This window comes from Corvus hawaiiensis, chromosome 7 (assembly GCF_020740725.1).
Source record: "Corvus hawaiiensis isolate bCorHaw1 chromosome 7, bCorHaw1.pri.cur, whole genome shotgun sequence".
Lineage (NCBI taxonomy): Eukaryota > Metazoa > Chordata > Aves > Passeriformes > Corvidae > Corvus > Corvus hawaiiensis.
In genome coordinates, this window is record NC_063219.1 from 24,511,319 (window position 1) to 24,530,077 (window position 18,759).

Sequence of the window (18,759 nt, forward strand, 5' to 3'; positions counted from 1 at the left end):
TCCTGTTTGGAGAAGTGGGAGACACTACAGGAGCTGTCACTTCCAGATAGCACCTGGAAGTTGTCAAATTAAAGAACAGAGGCGCTGAGAGCAACAGAGAAAAAGATACGTCAAATCTTCACTAGGTCATCACTACAGGGCTCCTGGGAATGGTCCTGAGGCCACCTTATTAGCACAGAAGCCGGGATGGGCCATGTATGAAGCTCAGCCTTTCCTTCTGCTGTGCTTCACTCCTGTACATGATGCTGAAGGAGCTGGAGGATGTGCTGGGGAAGGATTTTGTGGGCTCACCACGCAATCCTGCTCTGCCAGCTCCTGTGACACATCTTCACTGTAGAGCAGGAGGCACCATGAGCTCCCAGTTACCATCTTGGTGTGGGTGAAGTGATGGGGCATCCTGGAGGGGCAGATGGTCAGAATCTGGTGGCAGGGACAGTCTCATTCCAAAGGGACCCAATCCTCTTGGTGATAAAAAGATGTGGAGGATGTAGCTATTTCTCTGCTTTTCCCTTTAGCATCCAACCTCAGTGCTCTTCTCACAGGGCATGGTGTGAGCTGTGGGATGTGGCCATGTGTCCCAGCTGCACCCAGTTAACTCAGGAGTTTTCAGCCCTCACTGGTTTAGAGGGAAACCTGTGGTGCCTGGTGCTGCCAGCCTTCACCAAGAGGTCAGCTTCTCTTTCCTACATGTCCTCTTTGTGCTGCAGGGTAGCTGGGCCACATGGAGAAAGGTCTGGAGAAGGCAGAAGCAGGAGGAGCACCTCTGCCAGGGAGAGCCCCAGCAGGGCCCCCCTTCCCCTCCACCCACCCTGTTTGTTTCACCCTGCACCCCTCGCACATGAGCACAGGGCTGTAAAGTGTTCCCTGGGTCCCACCACCACCTCTCCTGTAGGGTGGTGTCTCACCCATCTCTGTGCCCCATCAGTCCTTGCAGGCATCTCTGGACCTACTTGTGCCTCTTTATTAGGGAGCATTTGTACATTTATAAAACATTGACGCACATCTCTCATGTTCACCAGCACGAGGGCGGTTTGTGCTGGCCCTCCCACCGTGGTGCCCATGCCCACCCCCCTCAGGGCCCACTGCTCCAGCTGGCAGGGAGGGGTCACATCCTGCACCCCCACTTGCCACAGAAGACCTTGGTGTAAGGCTGGCTGGCATGGCTGTGGCACGTTCCTGGGCTAACATGTGGCACCCCTTTGGGGACCCTCCTGCTTGCAGGTTGGCGTATGGGAACCCCATGGGGAGCTAGCATGGGGTGCTCTGGAGGGCTCCCCAGGGAGCACCAGTACGGCTGCCCTGCCAGGAAGCTTGCTGTGCGTCCCCCCACGCAGGGGGACATGGAATACCACGCAGTTGGGTGCTTGCACCCACGGGAAACATGCTTACATGTGGGTGCATACTTTGGGGGAGCTGTTGGACCATGCATACCCAGAGCCAGGGCTGCTGGTGCCCTGGTCCCTACCCTGCGCCTCCCATGTGTGGGGCCTTGAGGGCTGCAAGGATGATGGCTCCTCCTGCATCTATGGCTTTGGGCACGGCACAGCATGGCCATGTTCCATCTGTGGACACCAGGGATGGGGACCAAACCAGCAGGGCCAGAGGCTGCCTGGCTCAACCCCAGCCTTCCCCAGAGGTCCCAAATTCCTGCCCTGGGGTCCCCCTCTGCCAAGTGTGTGTGTTGAGGGGGGCTTTGCCAGCTCGCCCCCCCTCCTGAGATATTTTGGGGCAGTTTGCCCTGCGCTGGTGTCTGCTGCTACAGTGGAGGGGGTGGAGGCAATGTACAACAGGACAGGGGGAGTGCTGTGGGTCCTGCCATGCGTCCTGCCGTGGGTCCCGCCATCTCAGGGCAGGCAGAAGGACTGTGGGCACCAGTAGTGGCCAAGGCTCCAGCCAGCGGGTTGGACTGTGGCTGTCCGGGCAGTGCTAGGCATGGAGCACCCTCCTAACCATGTACAGTCTGGGGGAGGCACAGCGGGTGCTCAGCACCCGGGGCTGGGAGCTTGGCAAGGGGTACGTGCACGGTGCAAAAGAGCAGCGACAGGCAGGGGAGGAAGGGCAGGACCCACCACGCTGCCTGGGCTGTGCCAGGCAGCTACACCAAGGGATGAGCCACTTGGGCAATACCTGGGCAAGGAGAGGATGGGTTCACAATGGACTGGGGCAGGAGACAGGGGAGGCAGTAGGTTTGCAGTGCTGAAATGACTGTGGGTTATTTGGGGCCAACACTGGAGTGGCAGGGGGAGTCACAGTGCAGGGGTCTGGCTGGGAACAGTGATGGAGGGGCTGCAGCCCTGAGAGGCTGCATGAGGTTGGGCAAGGGTGGGCAGATGTTTGGGGGGGTGTCACAGTGGTGGTGGTGCCAGGGGTCAGGGTGGTGCCATGCAGGTGTGGCTGCAGCTGGGATGTCCCTGGGCTGGCCACGGGGGCCATGCTACTCAGAGGGGTGCCCTGCAATGCTGCCCTGTCCTGCAGCAGGAAGGGGGGGAAGTGGTTCCTGGGCAGAAGGAAGCTGTTCCAGGCATGTCTCTCTCCTGGGGAAAACCGTGCAGGGCAGAGACCACCACCCAGGAATGGTCAGCAGGAGAGGGCTCGGAGGGACTCACAGGAACCTCAGCTTACCCCCTTCATGCTCTGCAGCACCGGGGCCTCTCTGGCCCACACCTGCTGCTCCCCCGAACCCCCCGGCATGCCCATCCCCCTCCATGCTGTGTGCTTGAAACTGGGCTGAGCCCACGTGCTAGGGGCAAGCAGAGGGGACAGGCAAAAGGGCCGGGGAGCTGCTCCAATGCCGGTGCTGAGGCAGCTCCAGTGGCATCACTGGGGGCAAACGGTGTGGCTGGTCCTGGGAGTGGGGTGGGGGAGGCAGGGGCCTGTGCCCACCACACCCAGTGCTGCAGTCCCTCTCCATGCGAACGCTGGGGAGGGGGGTGGCAGGGGGCTGCCCCCCAGTCCCAATCTTGCCTAGCAGGCGAAGTCCTCGAAGACTCCCTGGTGAGGGTAGTGGTGGCGGTGGTGGTGGTTGGGCAGGATGCCCGTGTTGTAGGCGCCCTCCACGTGCCGGCCCAGTGTCTCACAGGGGCTCTGTGGGGATGGCAGTCAATAGGGTGGGTACAGACTCCATGCACCCTGCCACCTCCCGAGTCCTCCCACCCAGCACAGCCCGTCCACAGGAGCTCCCCTGCGAGCACCCAGCTCCCTGCCTCCCTGGGACTGCCCTGACTCTGCAGCCTGAAGGCACCAAATGAAGAGCCACATCTCATCCCTCAATCTTGGGACAATGTCCCTTCCCCCTGGCGTAGCTGCAGACATGTGCCCAGGCCCTGTCCTCGCAGCCTCCAGGCAGTCCAGCCCTGCAGTGGTACCTGGTCCTTCATTTCCTCCAGTCCCAGTGTGGCGATGCTGCCCGAGGGCTTCTTCAGAGGTGGCCTGGAGCGTCGCAGGACCCGGCTCACCTTATCTCGGATCACCTGGGTGCAGATGGGGGGGTCAGACCCAGACCTGAACACAGGTAACACCCTGTGCGTGGACACCCCAGTCTACACGGAACTGATGCCTGCTCCCCTGCTCACCCAGGGACAGTGGGACAGTACCTCTGCCCACCACCCTCACTGTCCTCAGGTCACTGAGGAATGCTGGGGGACCTTTTCTCCTCCCACTGCCTTCGTCTGGGTGTTCCCCAATTTGGGGGCTGTAATAGCCCTCTGAGGTGGCCACACATTTTAGGCCCTCCCCAGGAAGTCTGTCTCTGCACCCACTGCTGAGACACATCCCTGAAGGCTAAGCACACCTCATAGATGTAGTCCAGGATCTCCAAGATGGTGAGGATGCTGGCACCGATGAACAGGCCCATCTGCCCCCCGATGTCCCCTGGGGAGGAGGAGGGGAAGATGGTCACCAGGAGACGCTGTGCAGCCCACAGGAAGCCTGGGGTGGGCCAGCAGGGCAGCATGCAGTGCCAGGGCTGCCGGATGGTGGGGGACAGAGCAGTCATGGGGGCAGGGGCAGCAGGACAGCGGGAGCGGGGGACATGCGGGATAGGGGACAGTCAGCAGCATTCACCGTTCAGCCAGCCTGTGGCTGGCTGCTGCTCTGTGTGATCCCTCCCCCACCAGACCCACATATTCCCAGGGCTGGGACCCAGAGCTCCGCGCCTTAGGGCCCCACAGGAAGGCGAGGGGAGTCACCGAGAAGCCCAGCAAGGTCATAGGCTTTCTTCTGCTCAATGGCTTCATAGTTGAGTGCCTCAAAGAAGATGTCCAGCACCAGGAAGTTCTCCCTGTGGGGACACCATTGTGCTCAGCAAAGAGGGCTGGTAACCAATGCTCCTACACCACTGCCCACAAACCTCCCCTGTCCCCCAGCCCTCCAGCTCCCAGGGGCTCCCGGGGCCCTCATGAATTATTCAGGCTAGTGCAGTGGGGACATGGATGGGGCATGTCCCAGGCCAGGAGAGACAGTGGGGTGGGCAGGTGCTGGCAGGAGGGCTGGGAAGACGTGGAGAAGTTGGGGAGAAGCTCTAGTGGCAACACCCCTGGGCAAAAGATGCTGCAGGGACCGAGTATGCCAGGACCCTGTCTCTGCATGCTACCAGAAGTGGCGTGGAAGTTGCCCAGGTCCCCAGCCCCCTGCCCAGCCCCTGGAATACCCCAGCGCTGGCAACTCACCGAATGTAGGTCTCATTCTTGTTGTACTTGCGGGCGAGGTAGCGAGCGGAGCCCTTGTTGGGGATGCGGACCATGGAGATCTCCTTGCCATAGCGTGTCAGGTTGCACGGTGTGGGGCAGCTGCAGCGCTCGTGGCTGTCCTCCACTGCTGCATCTGGGGGCAGACACCCATTGGCACAGCCAGTCTCCAGACCCCTCCCTGGGGCACTCAGCTGGCCCCTAGATGCCCACCCACTGCCAACACCTACCCAGTGTGTGGTCAGCACACTCGATGTACACATTAGGGGAGCAGATGGACTCATTGCCTGTGGAGAAACAGCTGGTTGGGAGGGTGGGAGTCCGGCCAGGTTCTGCTCCCCACTCTTTACTCACTCCCTCAGAGGAAGTGGGGCAGGGTGCAGAGGGAATGAGGATGAGTGACCCTTGGGTGCAGGTTGGCTGGGGCAGATGCGGCCCAGGCACAAGGCAGACAGGGAAGGGGCTGACCTGTGGTGTAAGGAGGGTAGGACACAGGTTGACCCAGAGTGTGGAGAGGATGGGGTGATCTCTGGGTGGAGAGGGATGGAGCCAGGGGAATCCTTGGGTGTAGAGTGTTGGGGCAGAGGTGATCTTTGGATGCAGACTGCAGGGAGTTGGGGCAACCCCAGCAGGCCTGTTGGGGCAGGGGGGTGCCCCTCACACCATCATGCACACCCCTCACCTGGCATATGGACCATGCGGCAGTGGCAGCTCTGCACCACGGCCTCCTTCTCACACTGGAGGCGGCAGGCAGCAATGCTGTAGGTGTCATAGCCAGGCAGCATCTGCTCCCCCTGCATGCTGGCCCGGCAGTTCCCCCACGGCTGCGGCAGGTAGGTGAGCTGTCGGGGTGGGAAGGGCATCGCTGCAGGGCTGTGCTGGGCTGAGTGCCCACAGGCACCTCCCTGGGGGCTGTGGAGCATCTTGCCTTACCCGCTGCTCCTGGCAGGACACAAAGGTCTGGAAGCCAGGTGAGACACCAAAGCCCAGCTGATGGATATAGGGTGGCTCGTCCTGGCTGTGGATCTGGACCCGGATGCCAGCTTCAAATGATGTCTCATCTGTGGAAGAAGGACAGAGGTGCTGCATGCCTGCACTGACCCAGCACCCGCACCCCTCTGGTGCCCTGCTTGACTCGTAGTACCCTCACAGGGTGCTCTGCTTGCCCAGCAACCCTCCCTCCTAGTACCCCTCACCTGTGCCTTGCCTGAGCCATAGCCCCACTTACTGGTTTCTCTCCAGATGGGCAGGTACTCTTCCTGCTGGATGTCCAGCATGATCTCCAGCCCGTTGCCCATGCCACCTTGGCGGGTCACACGTGGATTCCTCCGGTCCCCATTGAAGGTGTAGCACTTACCATAGCGTGTGTAGACCTGGGGATGGAGAGAGCAGGTGTAAGGGAGCAGGCAGGGATCTGACCGAGTATTCTGCAAGCAGGACGAGGTCCAGAAACTCCTTTCCAGTTCCATGGAGGTGGTGGAAGGGAGGTACAGTCTTGCATGACCCTTGGAAAGGCTCACCTCAGCCTCACTCCCCGCTCCACCACCCCTCCACCCTTGCTGGGGTGGGGGTGAAGCATCGTTCCCCGTACCCATGGGACAGCCCAGCTGTCCTGCTCCTTCTCGGAGGGAACTCACAGGAGTGAAGTGCTGGGGCCCACAGCGCTCTCCCTGAAAGCGACACTCCACCAGCATGTCCTCGATCTGGTGGCCCAGGCGGTGAAAGAAGCTCTGCATGGTGCGCTCGGAGCGGCGGGGCGGCAGGAAGCGTGAGTAGTTGGCCAGACGCGTCAGCCAGGCACGCTGGTCCTCCCCCAGCACGGCCAGCATCTCGGGCACCAGCGAGTGGTTCTCCCTGGCCAGCCCCAGCCACTCTCCCACCGAGTAGAGGTCGGGCTTGGTGAGGTGCAGGAAGCGTGCCCGGTTGGGGTTGCAGAGGGTGACAGCCGGGAAGCGGAGCTGGGGTGCCCAGGCGAGGCGTGCGCGGGTGTGCACGGGGCGCGAGAGCAGGTGGTGCAGGCGGTCGGCAGCGCCGGTGGCCAGCAGCCCGGCGGAGGCCAGGAAGGCCAGGCTCCAGAGAAGGCGGCGCAGGCGGGACTGCGGCCGGGTGCACATGTAGTGCAGCCCGGGGATCCGGGTGGCTCGCAGGATGCCAACAACGAGCTGGGGCGCGCTGCTGTCCTGGGGTGGTGTCAGAACTTCCCCGTCCTGACAGCAGGCAAGGGGCAGCGGCATGGCTGCATGCAGAGTGGCTCCTCTGGAAAGTGGGCTGCAGGCTGCCCCTGAGGCTGCCCAGGGTCTCTGGTCCCCTCCAGGGATCTCTCCCTCCTGTGAGGCTTTTGCTCTGCACCCTCCTGGAGACAAACAAGGCAGACGCCTTCCTGAGCTGCTTTGGTGATGGGTGAGGGGAGGGACAGGAAGGGGTTGCTACAAACACGCCTTTCCCCAACCTCCATTCGAGAATGGAAAATTCCTCCTAGAGCAGGGCTGGGATAGGGGTGTGTGTTGTCTTACCCCAGGTAAATTGATCTGGCAGCCCCCAGGGTCCTGGCATGGTGGGCATCTCTGTCTGGATAGTGATGACCTGTCTCAGGAACACTGTGTGAACCCTGTGCCTAGGAATGTTGTGCCTCAGCTCTTCCTTCTTGTCCCTTGCCATGCATTTCACTGTAGCCACCATGAAACCCTGCCTGGACCTCCAGGGTCCCCAGCTGTGTCTGCTCTGCAGCTGGGGACCCTGCCCCACAGAGGCAGGACAGTGACAGCCCTGGGGGGCCATCACCTACTGCCAGGGCTGCTTGGGACCATGTCTACCTTGTACCTTGGTATCCATGTCCCTGGAGCTGGGGACCTCAGTGCATCTGAGTCATGTGGGGCAGGAGAAGCAAGACCCTGGGTCAGGAGGAGTGGAACCATGGGGTGGGAGGCTGCATGGGAACCCCCCTGCACCTGGCGGGCGCTTTGAAGTGACGGTGAGGCTGTGATCAGAGTGCAGCAGCGGTGGGGGGGTGTCTGTACCCGGCTGGCAGCGTGGCTGGCAGCGCCCCGACAGCCTGTCAGGTGCCTTCAAAGCTCAGCACCGCGCTCTCCTCAGCCTCTCATCTCCTGCTGCTGCTGCTGCTTCCAGGCACCCGCCTTCAGCACTCACCCAGCATGGGCTGGCATGGGGAGCAGGGTGTCCCTCAGCCTCCACAACCCCAGGACAAGTCAGGGCTGCTAGGCCCTGTCAAGAGCAGCATCCTTGAGCTCCATTGCATCAAGGCACGAAAAGGCCAGTGGTGGCACGAGGGATTGGAACAAAGGGATCTCCTGATCACCTCAGCAGTGACTCCCCAGCACCATCCCTGCCGCAGGCCTTGATGCCTGAGCAACATGTAACTACAGCCATGATGAAGACACGGCCGGTATCCCATCTGGCAGCTTGGTTACAGGTACGGGAAGACGTCAGGCAGGTCAGCAACAGGACAAGCACCGAGGGCGGCGAGCGGAGACAGCGGGCAGCGCCCAGGGCGGCAGGACCGGGCACCCCGTCCCTCTCAGGCCCTGCCCTGCGGCGCCGGGCGGCGGGTGCTGGGCGGGCGCTGCCCGGTAGGGGGCAGCAAGGCCCCGCGCTCGGCCTCACCGCGCCCACCGCCGCCCCCGGGCCCGCGCCCGCCCCGGCCCCGCCCGGCCTGGCCTGGCCCCCAGCCCCGGGGGAGCCCCCGAGCCGGACCGGGCCGCCGCTGAGCTCTCTGGCTCCTGCTGTAGGCCCGCCGCCGAGTTCAGCGCTGGCACCATTCCTGCCGCGGCTCCCCGCTCCCTGCATCCTCGGGACCCTGTGGGTCACCCCACCATAGCCGCCCTGAGCTGTCCCCTGATGCCGCTGTATCCCCGCAGCACCGCCAGGACACGGCTCAGCCCCTCTCTGCGGGGCGGCTGGAGCCGGTTAGGCTCCTTTCTGAGATTTATCGCGGCTGTGAGCGCCGGCGGCTGCCAGCCTGATACCATCAGCCCCGGCACACCAGGGCAGCTTCTATATTAGTTTTCTTTAAACGGAGGATAAGCTCCCTAGGCTGGAGAAAATGTCATTTCTGTGAACGCTTCCATCTCGTGTCAGTTCAGACATCTCCGGGCGGCATGGCAATCACCCTGGAGCGGGGTGAGGGATGGGGATGGGATGCAGGGGTTGGGGCACGTGGGGACAGAGCTTAGGGACAGGGACCAGTGTTGGGCAGGATTGGAGGAGGTCCAGCTGTGGTGGCGGCCGTGTTCCAGCCAGGTGGGCACTGCTGTGGGTGAGCATGGGGAGAGCAGGGGTGCCCGTGGCGTCCAGCTGAGTTACTCACTTGTCGGCTACTGGGGTGCCGAGGCCAGCTGTGAAATCGCACTGGAGAGAGCACAGCACAGTCCTGAAGGGCTTTGCCTTTCCAGCATGACAAATCCAATTAGATAACAGGGAGTGCACAAGGAGAAGGAGGAGGAAGAAGAGCAGAGGAGAGCCTGCCTGCACAAGGAACATGATTTTCTCCCCGCAGCTGACCCAGAAAAACACCTTCCAGGACTGTAGCACACATGTCCAGCCAAGGATAGCAACTGGGGCATGGGCCCTTTGGGCACCCGGCTCTGCCTGCTGGGCACCCATGAGTGTTGCAGCCTTTGGACCGGAGAGGCAGCATTCCCGTGTCACATGCCGGTCTCCTTGCTCAGCCAGTGCATGGTGGCATCCCCACACCATGCTTGCATGCAGGGGAGACCCCATTAGGGAGGTAATTTCTTGACACAATCCCTCATTTTTCTCTCTCTCCCATGGAGACACTCTGACCTTGACAGAAATAGCTGCCTGTGCCTCGGCAGGCAGATCCCAGTTAGATACTGCTGGGGACCCTGGAATCTTTTTCCCCACCCTGCACAGTTCTGGGGCCCTCCAAGTGCCCTCCATGCCCCTGAGACTTGCCTCCCAGCCCCCCTGCTGTAGGGAGCCTTATGGGAGCAAGGTGCTGACCCCCAGCATCCTCACCCTGGCTCATGGCAGCCCACCTGTGAGCACTGGGGGCATGAGGACCAACATCATGCATTCCCAGTCCCCCGTCCCCAGTGCTGCCAGTCCACTGTGCTAGCCTCGGGCTGATCCCAGCTCACGCAGGTATTTCCGCAGCTTACACGGCTCCCCACGGTATTTAGCCTCTGGAAGACGACGTTAAACATTGCAAGCAGTGACAAATCCTGATTGCTCTGAGGAGACAAGAGGCCACACTAAGCTTCCAGACAAACGTTTTCATGTGAGAGGAACGAGCTGCGACATGTGCGGTGCCATGGGGTCCTGCTCCTGCATGCCTGGGGCACCCAGCCCTGCTCCCACATCCCCACTGGGACAGTCAGCTCTTCCCACATACCTTCTGGGACATCCGGCCCTGCTCCCACATCCCCACTGGGACATGCAGCTGACGGGCAGGCCCTGGGCATGGGCGCACCACACAGGAGCGATCACCCCAGCCTAGAAGCACCCCTGAGAACAGTCATCATTGGGACATAATGGGGATGGGGACAGGGATGGGAAAACACCAGAGCGCTGCCCACCCTCGACTTGGTGGCGATGCCAGCCCAGGGGTAACCTTGATGGTGATCTCCAGGTACCCGCACACAGAGAGCAAATTAGCACGGGCAAGGCTGTGGCATAAAGGAAAGCAGCCTCCAAAACTGGAAATGCTGCTTCCTGAGTGCAGGCAGCTGGAGGCAGCTGGATGCTCCTGGAGAAGGAGACATGGCACAGGAGCTGGGGCAATGGCACACCCACGTACCCTGCCTCCTGCTCTGCTCCTGCCCCCCACTGTGGCCATCCCAGCCCCAGATCCCAGCTCTGCTGGAGCCCCTCACCATGCCAGAGGCCCCCCGTGGCAGCCCCCCATCCCCAACATCCCTCTCCCTCTGCACAGCACAGCCAGGCCCCGCCTGGGTGCTCCGGGAGGGAAGCCGCAGCGCTGACGCCAGCATTACAACTGCCCGGGATATGAGATCCGCTTGGATTCAGCAATTTCAACTCATTTCAAGCCCGATTCTGCAGCAATTTTCTGAGCCAGTGGGATGTTTTTGCCACTGCAAACGTCCCTTCTCACGCATGGTCGCACCATTTCCTTTCTCTGCTCCCAGGAGGATTTGGGGAATGGTGCCAGTTTGGCTCGACCCCAGCTCTGGCAGTAGCACAACCATCTCCCACACTATCAGCCCCTCAGTGCAGCTCCCTGCCCCATACAGAGCTGCTGGGATGGCTCCTGCAGGACACAGCCCTGCATATGGGGGCTGGGGCTGCTGCCTCGGTGGGGCACCAGGCTCTGCATCCTCAGCCCAAGCAGAGCAGGGCACCTTTGGCACAGCACACGCAAGTGATGGTTTGGGCTTCCCCTATCCTGTGAAGGTCTAAGCTTTGTAATATCTCCTGCAGCTCCCTGACCTGCCTCCAAAGGAAGAGGGAAAACAGTGTGGGGCAAGGGGGCCAGAGGTTGCTGAAGACATATCCCAGAAAGGCCAGGACCCCTCCTGCCACTGCAGCTGTGCCTCTCTCTGTGCTACAGGACATCCTTTGCCAGCTGAGTCCCCTTGGCTAAGCCTGAGCCAGCAGTGGAGATGTGGGCGTGTGGGGCTGGCAGAGCCCCTTTCATGCCTAGCAGGCTCGCTGCTGGAATACCAATTGCTCAGCTGTGCTGCAGGCTGTGCCGCTGGCCAGGCAGAGCAGTAGGAGACACCCGAGCCCCAGCACTGGGCAGGGCATGCAGGTCAGGCTGCTGCATCAGGGACAGTGTGTAACCCACGTCCCCGGGAATGGGCAGGATCTAGACCAGGGCTTCCTGCTCCTGGTTGGTCAGGAGCATAGGGATGCAATGCAAGGCAGAGGGATGCACTGTGCACATGGGCAAGGACACCTTCCCAGTGTATCTGCCCCAGCGCTGCCAGTGACTATTAAAGCAGGGGGACACTGGCATCATCCAGCTTTCCGGATCAGCATCTGTGACAGCATGCCCAACTCGTGTGCCAGAGAAAGACCTCTCCCTGCAAGCCATTGTCCCAGGAGTCCTGCACTTGCCAAGCCAGAAGCTGGAGAGAGCTGTGCTCCCCATGCCACATGGAGCCAGGGTGGCTGTGACACAGAGGGGTGTAGCTGGGAACCCCAGCTCCTCACCTCTAGACTTCACTGCACAGGCATGGCAGCACACTGCACACACATGACAGCCTCTGGGAGAAGAGAAAGTGCCATCACATAGTTGTGCTTTCTACTCCTGCTGCTCCTGGGGGGAATTGGTCCCACAATCTCACTCATTTCCAACCTAAATTTATTCACGGCCAGTTTTTACCATTTGTTCTCATGCCAGGATTGTCCCTTAGCTTAAATAGCTCTCTTCCCTCCCTTGTGTTTACTCCCTTGATGTATTTATAAACAGCAATCCTATCCCCTCGCAGCCTCCAGCCTGCCAGCCTTCACGTGCCAATCGCTTCTGGTTTCCTCTCCCGATTCAGGCTCTGCCTGCCTGCGCAGCCCGGCTGCCCGGCACAGCATCAGCTCCAGCTCCTCAGCTCTGGCTGCCCAGGGCTCGCACACTGCTCTCGCCCTCATTCCACAGCAGCCGTGGGGCAGCATCCCAAGCTGGTCGGGACCACTGCCCCAGTCGGGGCTAATCTGCTCCCTGCAGATCTCCCGAAAGCTTGTGCTTTCATACGGTTTGTTTTCATTTTCAAGTGTCCACCAAAAGGGACGCCTGGGCAGGTGAAGGAGCCAACACTAAGGGAGTTGCAGAAGATGAAGTGCCAGTGGCAAAGGCATGCTGCAGTGCAGCGCAGGGATGCGACGGGGAGGGCGGGCAGGAGCAGTGATATGAGGGGGCAGGGGCTGAGAAAGTCCACTTCATCCTGCTGGCAGCCGGAAAATCCCTCTGAGCTGCTGAGCATGCTGCCTACCTACCCTGGTCTCTGCCTTAGTACATGAGTGGGATGCTGGAGCTTCAGAAGGTTTCTGCTCCGTATTTCTGCCTTCTGCTTCAGGAGGTGCTCAGGGTCCCCACGGGAAAGATTGCACCAAAGCTGCACCCCCAAACATGCCAGAACGAGCTTGTCGAGCTGCTAACGCACTCCCTAGCTTGGGTTTGGACTGCGCTGAGCAGCAATCCTGCCATCACTCTGTGTACCCTCCGGCGCTCTCCAGCCGGCTTCCCACCCTCAGACACCCCCGCGCCGGGCACGCCGCTCCCGGGCACACAGCACAGCACGCTACGGATAAGCACTGGGATGGGCTGCAGCTCAGCCTCGCTGCTGCAAACCCAACAAAACACTCACATACACAGAGAGCAATAATGATGGGTTTGGGTAGCGGGCTCCCCTGAGCAGTTGGAGGAGATCCAGCACCGTGCGCGGTACTGTGCAGACACAGCTGGCCCGAGCCACTTGTCCTCAGGACCAGAGAAGGATCCCCAGCCCTCTGGTTTCACAGAGATGTAGCACTGAGCCCACACATCTTGCAGGCTGGGGGAAGCAGGGAACATCAAGGATACCCGAAAGTGGGGTATGCAATGTCCCCGGGGCTCCTTTGTGGAGCTCAGGCAGCCTCTGCTCTTGGACTGTTTCACCCCGCAGGAACCCCAGTACATCAGTGCCTCTGCGTGGTGCTGGTTGGGCGCTGGTGGCTTTTGGCTGCAGATCCTGGGCACCCCCGGCCCTGTATTGCTCTCCTTCGCATGCGGGGCTCTGCGGGAAAGTGTCCCCGCATCCCCGCTTGGCTCCGCGAGCAGCGCATCCCCCAGGGACTGCTTCTCTTTGGAAACAGCCGTACAGGGAGCTCTGCCGCCCGTCCCCAAAGGGTTAACAAGCAATTTCCTTTGCTGACAGCTCGGAGACCGTTCTCTATCGACTGCGGGAGAATAAGAGGGGAGAAGCAGCGAGATAAAAAGGCAGCAGAGCTGGCACCGCCTGCTTAATCCCAGCGTTTAATCTGCTGGGGCAGCGCAGGCAGCCTTATCTCGCCGTCCTTCTGCTGCTCCATCTCATTACTGCTCCCACGGCTGCCGGGAGATGGGGGAGCTGAGCCGAGGAGCGGCGCCCGGGGCAGGGATGCCGCCTGCCGCCCCGCTCAGCAGCCCCCGCTCCTGGCACCACCGCACCCCTCGCTGCCCGGCCGGAGCGGGGGGGGCACACGCGGGGATGGGCGCACAGGCTGCACCCACGAAGCATGCTGGCTCGCGCCAGGCGCTGTCACACGGCCTTGGGGACACACTGCCAGTGTCACACACTCAGTCACACCTTTACCAATCATTGAGCTCCGGTGGTCCAGCTTGCACGATGACCAAGCCCCCATGGGCTTATGGAGGGTGCAGGGCTCCATGGGACGGTGTGTGCAGAACAGAGTAGGGCCAGGAGAGCAGGCAAGGCAATGCCACCTTGTCTTGCATGTGCCCGTTCCCTCCATCCTCACCTAGCCAGGTGTCCCCCTGCCAGGTGCCAGACCAGGCCGGCTCTTCCCAGCAGGCACACCGTGGCCATTGTCGCTGGGACACACCGGCCTGGACCTGGCAGCTCCCACAGCCTCGGGACAGAGTTAGGCAGGAGGGGAGGGGGTCCCTCCAGCCGTGGCATTTATCTGTAAATCCACAGCACTGACATGGTGCAGATGAAGCCTCTGCTCTTGCTGGGTTGTCATGGGGGTTATCCTTCTGCCTACGGATGGGTTTGCACTGATAAGATTTATTGTCACCCTGGCTGAGGTGCTGCCAGCACCTCACTGCCTGCTGCTCTTGCAAGCCTGTGCTGCCCGCTGGGGGGGTATTGTGAGGGGCATGAGCAGCACCTCAATGAGCAGTTGCCAGTAGAGTGGGTCCCCAGACAAAAGGACAGTCAGACATGACCCTCTGCTCCCTGCTGCCAGGGCTGAATGGGTTCCCTGCCCACCTGTTGCAGGGTGCCTCACACACTCTCTGACCATTTCAGCAGGATGCAGGGGGATACTGGTCCCTGAGCTGGACCATGCTGAGCAGAGCACACATCTGTGCTGCCACAGATTTGCTGACGGTGCTGGCATTGCAGCTCCTGTCACAGCTCGGCAGCTTTGCAGCTCTCCTGCATAGTGCAGGGTGACTGGGACTCGCGGGGCTGCTGGGGCAGCCATGTGTGCAGCCACCACAGGCAAGATGGCCAGGGCGGGGAGTGGGGGGCAAACTGCATCCTGCAGCCTGAACTCAGCACCATGCAGAAGCTGGCAGGGTGGCTATGGGAACTAGGGCTTTGTGCACCCCATGCTCCAGGGTGACATGGGACGAGCAGGAATACCCTCAAAAGGGGAACTTGGCTCCAAAACACTCTGCTGTTACATGATCCCTCACCTACTCCCTGCTGCTTGCCCCCATGCACGCTCCCCACCACTGATTTCCCTGGGGCCAGAAGGGATTGCCCTGAGCCACCTGGTGCAACCAGGCAGGGGCTGAACCAGGCTAAATCCCTGAGCAGTGGGAGGGGTAGCCACCTGCCAGCATCCTCCCCGTCTCTGAAGTCACCACATCAGCCCCACACAGCTCTCCCACCACTCTGCTCCATCCAAGCTTCCACCTCTTCCCCTTCTCCTCCCCTCTAGCCGCTGACCTCCGACACTGCTGTGGGCTCTGCTCTCTCCGACAACACGAATTTGACTCCAGTGTGTCAGAACTGCAGGAAACATCATGCAAACAAACAGCCTGAGCCCTGGATGCACCCTCCTCCCCAGGGCCAGCTCAGGGGACCTGGGGGCCAGGAGGCCAGTCAGGATGATGGTGTAACCCAACAGCACATAGAGAGCCCTAGTGAAGTGGGGTGATCACAGCTCAGTGGGAAAGGGCTCGTTAATAGCTGAGCCCTTTTAGCAGAGATTAGGGAGCTGTGCGGCTTTGATCTTTGATTGCCAATTTGCATCTTGACGGCGCTGGGACCTCATCCAGCCTCAGCGCAACCCTTTGTGGTTATCTCGTGGCTAATGGATTTGTTCTTAATGCTGGAGCGTGCAGGCTAAAGGCTGATTAAACCCTCTCCGCGGCGCTAAATCAATGGAACAAACATGATAGGGGTTGGCTTTCCCCAGCCTGGGTGCTCCCGGGCAGAAGGGCTGATCGAGAGAGCCCCCGCGCTCTGGTACTGACAGGGGCTCCCTCCTTGGGGCTGCCAGGAAGGGGAAGAGGTGCAGGCACTGGCAGGCAGGGACAACCCTGCAGCCCATATGCTTCTATCCCTATATCCCCACTCTCTGCTCACCACGTAGGAGGTGATGGGCTGGGAGTCTCAGGACTCTCAAGGTGTCTGTCTCTCCTGGATGTTTGGGCCGCAATTGCCCATGTGCTGGTCCTTGGCACCTGCAGGAGCTCCTCAGTTTTCCTCTTCAGCTCCTCCCAGCTCCCAGGGATTGCTGTGGGAGTAGGGACATGTCCCAGCAGGAATGGGATAGGGCAACCTGCCCCTGCAGCTGGGGACCTCCTTCTCCCCTCCTCATACCCCTTTGCCTTCCACACAAAGGGAAGCAGCACTGGCAGCTCCCATGTCCTCTCTTCAGACCATTTCCCCTTGTCCCTGCTTGGATCCAGGTCCCAGGACTGTATGCTGCTCCCAGCATTCCATACATCACGTGCTGTGAGCAGGTGCATCTGGACACACTTTCCATAATGCCTGTGGTGCCCATTGCATGCCCAGCTTCAGGAAAACACAATTCCCGTTGTGTCTGCAGGTGGATGAGCAGAAGGGACAAAATGCACCCTGCCCACTCATGCCCCAGGAACAGAAGTACTTAATCCGAACTGCTGCCTGAGCTGTGGACTTGGGGATGGGAGCTGAGCACCTGAGACAGGAAGGACTAAAGTTTTGGAGACTAGGATCTGTGAGGAATAGGAGTGAGGATGGGGGTTTTGTGGCTGCAAGCTGGGAGAAGACTGACTGAGAGCATTTTGCAACCTTTGCTTTTTGCGCGGCTCATGGCATTGGCCCAGCTGCTGCAAGGTCAAAGCCACCTGCAGGTGAGAGGAGCCCTGATCAGGGACCTTGCTCCAGAGCCCTGCTCCTGTGCCAGAGGGTGAGACATGACCTCCAGCACAGGTAAGCTCAGAACAGCATCCTGCTGGGAACCAGTCTGTGGGGAAAAGGTGCTGGAAGCAGCCCCATGGGCCCCAGACCGTGCCCATGCCAGGCTAAGTCCTGACGAGCAACTGCCTCAGAGATAGCTGGGGTGCCACATGGCATGGAGCTGGTGGGATCACGCACTGTGATTCCCATCGGCAATCCTCACTATTGAAATATCTCCTCTTTGCCAATATTTGCCAAGCACAGGAGATAAAGTGGCTACAAGTCATCAGTGCCGGCATTTCAATGCACTAGGGCTGCAAGCGGATCGGCAGCCAGGCAGTCAGGCAGCTCCCGGGGGTGGGGGGCCCTGCCAGCTCAGCCCCCCAAGCCCCCCTGCAGCAGTGTGAGGAGAGCCAGGATCCCTCCATGCTGCTGCACAGTACCTCTGGAGCCTGGGATGGATGCTGCTGCCATGGGCATCACTGCCTCTACCACCCTGCCCTGGGCATCAGCACAGCCCCCCTCCTGCCAGAACCCCCACCTCTGCACCACGACAGCCATTCCACCAGGGCAGCATCTCCCTGAAACCCTCAATGCAGCACCAATCCCCTGGCTCCAGCACTGCCCCATCCACTCCATGTCATCCCAGCGACCCCAGTATCTCTGCCCTGCCCTGCCCTGCCTGCACCATGCATCCCTTTCTCCTCCTTGCTCGAGGCTGCCTGTGCAGTCTCTGCAGCGGTCCCTAAAAGGATGAGGCAGGACACAATGCTGAGATACAGCTCCTGGAGGAGAAGCCCAGAGCATTATCAGCACAGGGAGTTAATTAAGGTCATGTCAAGCGATAAGGGAACAGGATGTCAGAGCAGCAGCGGCAGCACAGGGGGGTCAGAGCCTGAAAAACTCCCTCTGAAAAGCATCTCCACTGAGATGTGACCAGCCAGGTGCTCGGGGACAGAGCAGCTGTCATGGCCACACACACAGGGCTCAATGTATGGCACTGTACATGCTGTACCATGCACAGTACAGGATAGAATGGGATGGGGATGGGATGAGGTGAAATGGGATGGGGATGGGGATGAGGATGGGGTGAAGTGGGATGGGATGGGATGGGATGGGATGGGATGGGATGGGATGGGATGGGATGGGATGGGATGGGATGGGATGGGAAGCGGCTGGACAGGAGGCCTGGCTGTGATACACCATTTCCTGGCCCAGGAGAGCCAACTGAACAGTCCTGGTTATTCACTCCTGACCTCATGCAGAAGCAATGCACCTTGGTGTGACCAGCGTCATGCCAACGGGTCAGGAATTACTGTGAACTCCTGCCCATAATTAGCATGTGTAATTGCAGACACTCTCTGATTAGCAGGATCTCAGAGCTGGGTGTGCCAGACTGCTTGACAGCGCTCACATTGCTCCTGCCTCAGACTGTTCAGCTCCCTGCTCAGTGATGACTTCACCCCCGAGCCAGGCAGTGCCATGGGGCTGGGAGAGCCAGGCCGACCTGGCATGGCACAGCACAGAAGGGTGGTGGGAGCATGCTGTCGACAGAGGGACAGGCACAGGGGACACACTGCCAGTGCAAATCCATCTTTCCTGCACAAGCTGCGCCATGACCTGGTGCCCTGCCTTGCTGGGCAAGAGCTGAGCTGATGGGACATAATTAATACTTGCATCAATCTCAGCTGGATTTGCATAGTGCCCTCAGTCCCACGGTGCTCGGGAAGGCGGGCTGCTGCAAGCCTTTCCCAGGGGCAGCAGCACCAGATGCTGGGCTGGCCCTGCCTCCTCCGCAGGAGTCACAGTCCCAGCATGGCCCATGACTTGCCCCCACATGCACCCGAGCCCTCCTTGCCCCACTGCAGTGGGGACACCTGCAGGCCCCTTCCCTGCCCTGCTCCAGCCACTGGAGCATTGAAGACAGATGGAGATGCTTCTCTCTGCTGTAGTTTCTCCCTCGTTCCTTGAGCTACGAAGAAATTGTGGAGATGGCATCTTGGGAGTGAAGGACACAGCGGATTTTGGAGGGCAAAGGGATA

General features: G+C 60.5%; 1 protein-coding gene across 2 annotated transcripts in view; it reads right to left on the reverse strand.

The window, feature by feature from the left end:
* Window positions 1-941: 941 nt before the first annotated feature.
* ASIC4 (acid sensing ion channel subunit family member 4) overlaps window positions 942-18,759 on the reverse strand; it is a 63,035-nt gene continuing 45,217 nt past the window's right edge. For both annotated transcript variants that reach the window (XM_048308662.1, XM_048308663.1), the window contains exons 2-10: window positions 5,914-6,058; window positions 5,619-5,746; window positions 5,368-5,527; window positions 4,916-4,972; window positions 4,668-4,821; window positions 4,188-4,279; window positions 3,791-3,870; window positions 3,366-3,470; window positions 942-3,084 (exon numbers count right to left, since the gene is read on the reverse strand). In XM_048308662.1, the coding sequence (XP_048164619.1) occupies window positions 2,965-3,084; window positions 3,366-3,470; window positions 3,791-3,870; window positions 4,188-4,279; window positions 4,668-4,821; window positions 4,916-4,972; window positions 5,368-5,527; window positions 5,619-5,746; window positions 5,914-6,058 (1,041 nt within the window). In that variant the 3' untranslated portion in view covers window positions 942-2,964. The remainder of the gene's footprint in view (window positions 3,085-3,365; window positions 3,471-3,790; window positions 3,871-4,187; window positions 4,280-4,667; window positions 4,822-4,915; window positions 4,973-5,367; window positions 5,528-5,618; window positions 5,747-5,913; window positions 6,059-18,759) is intronic.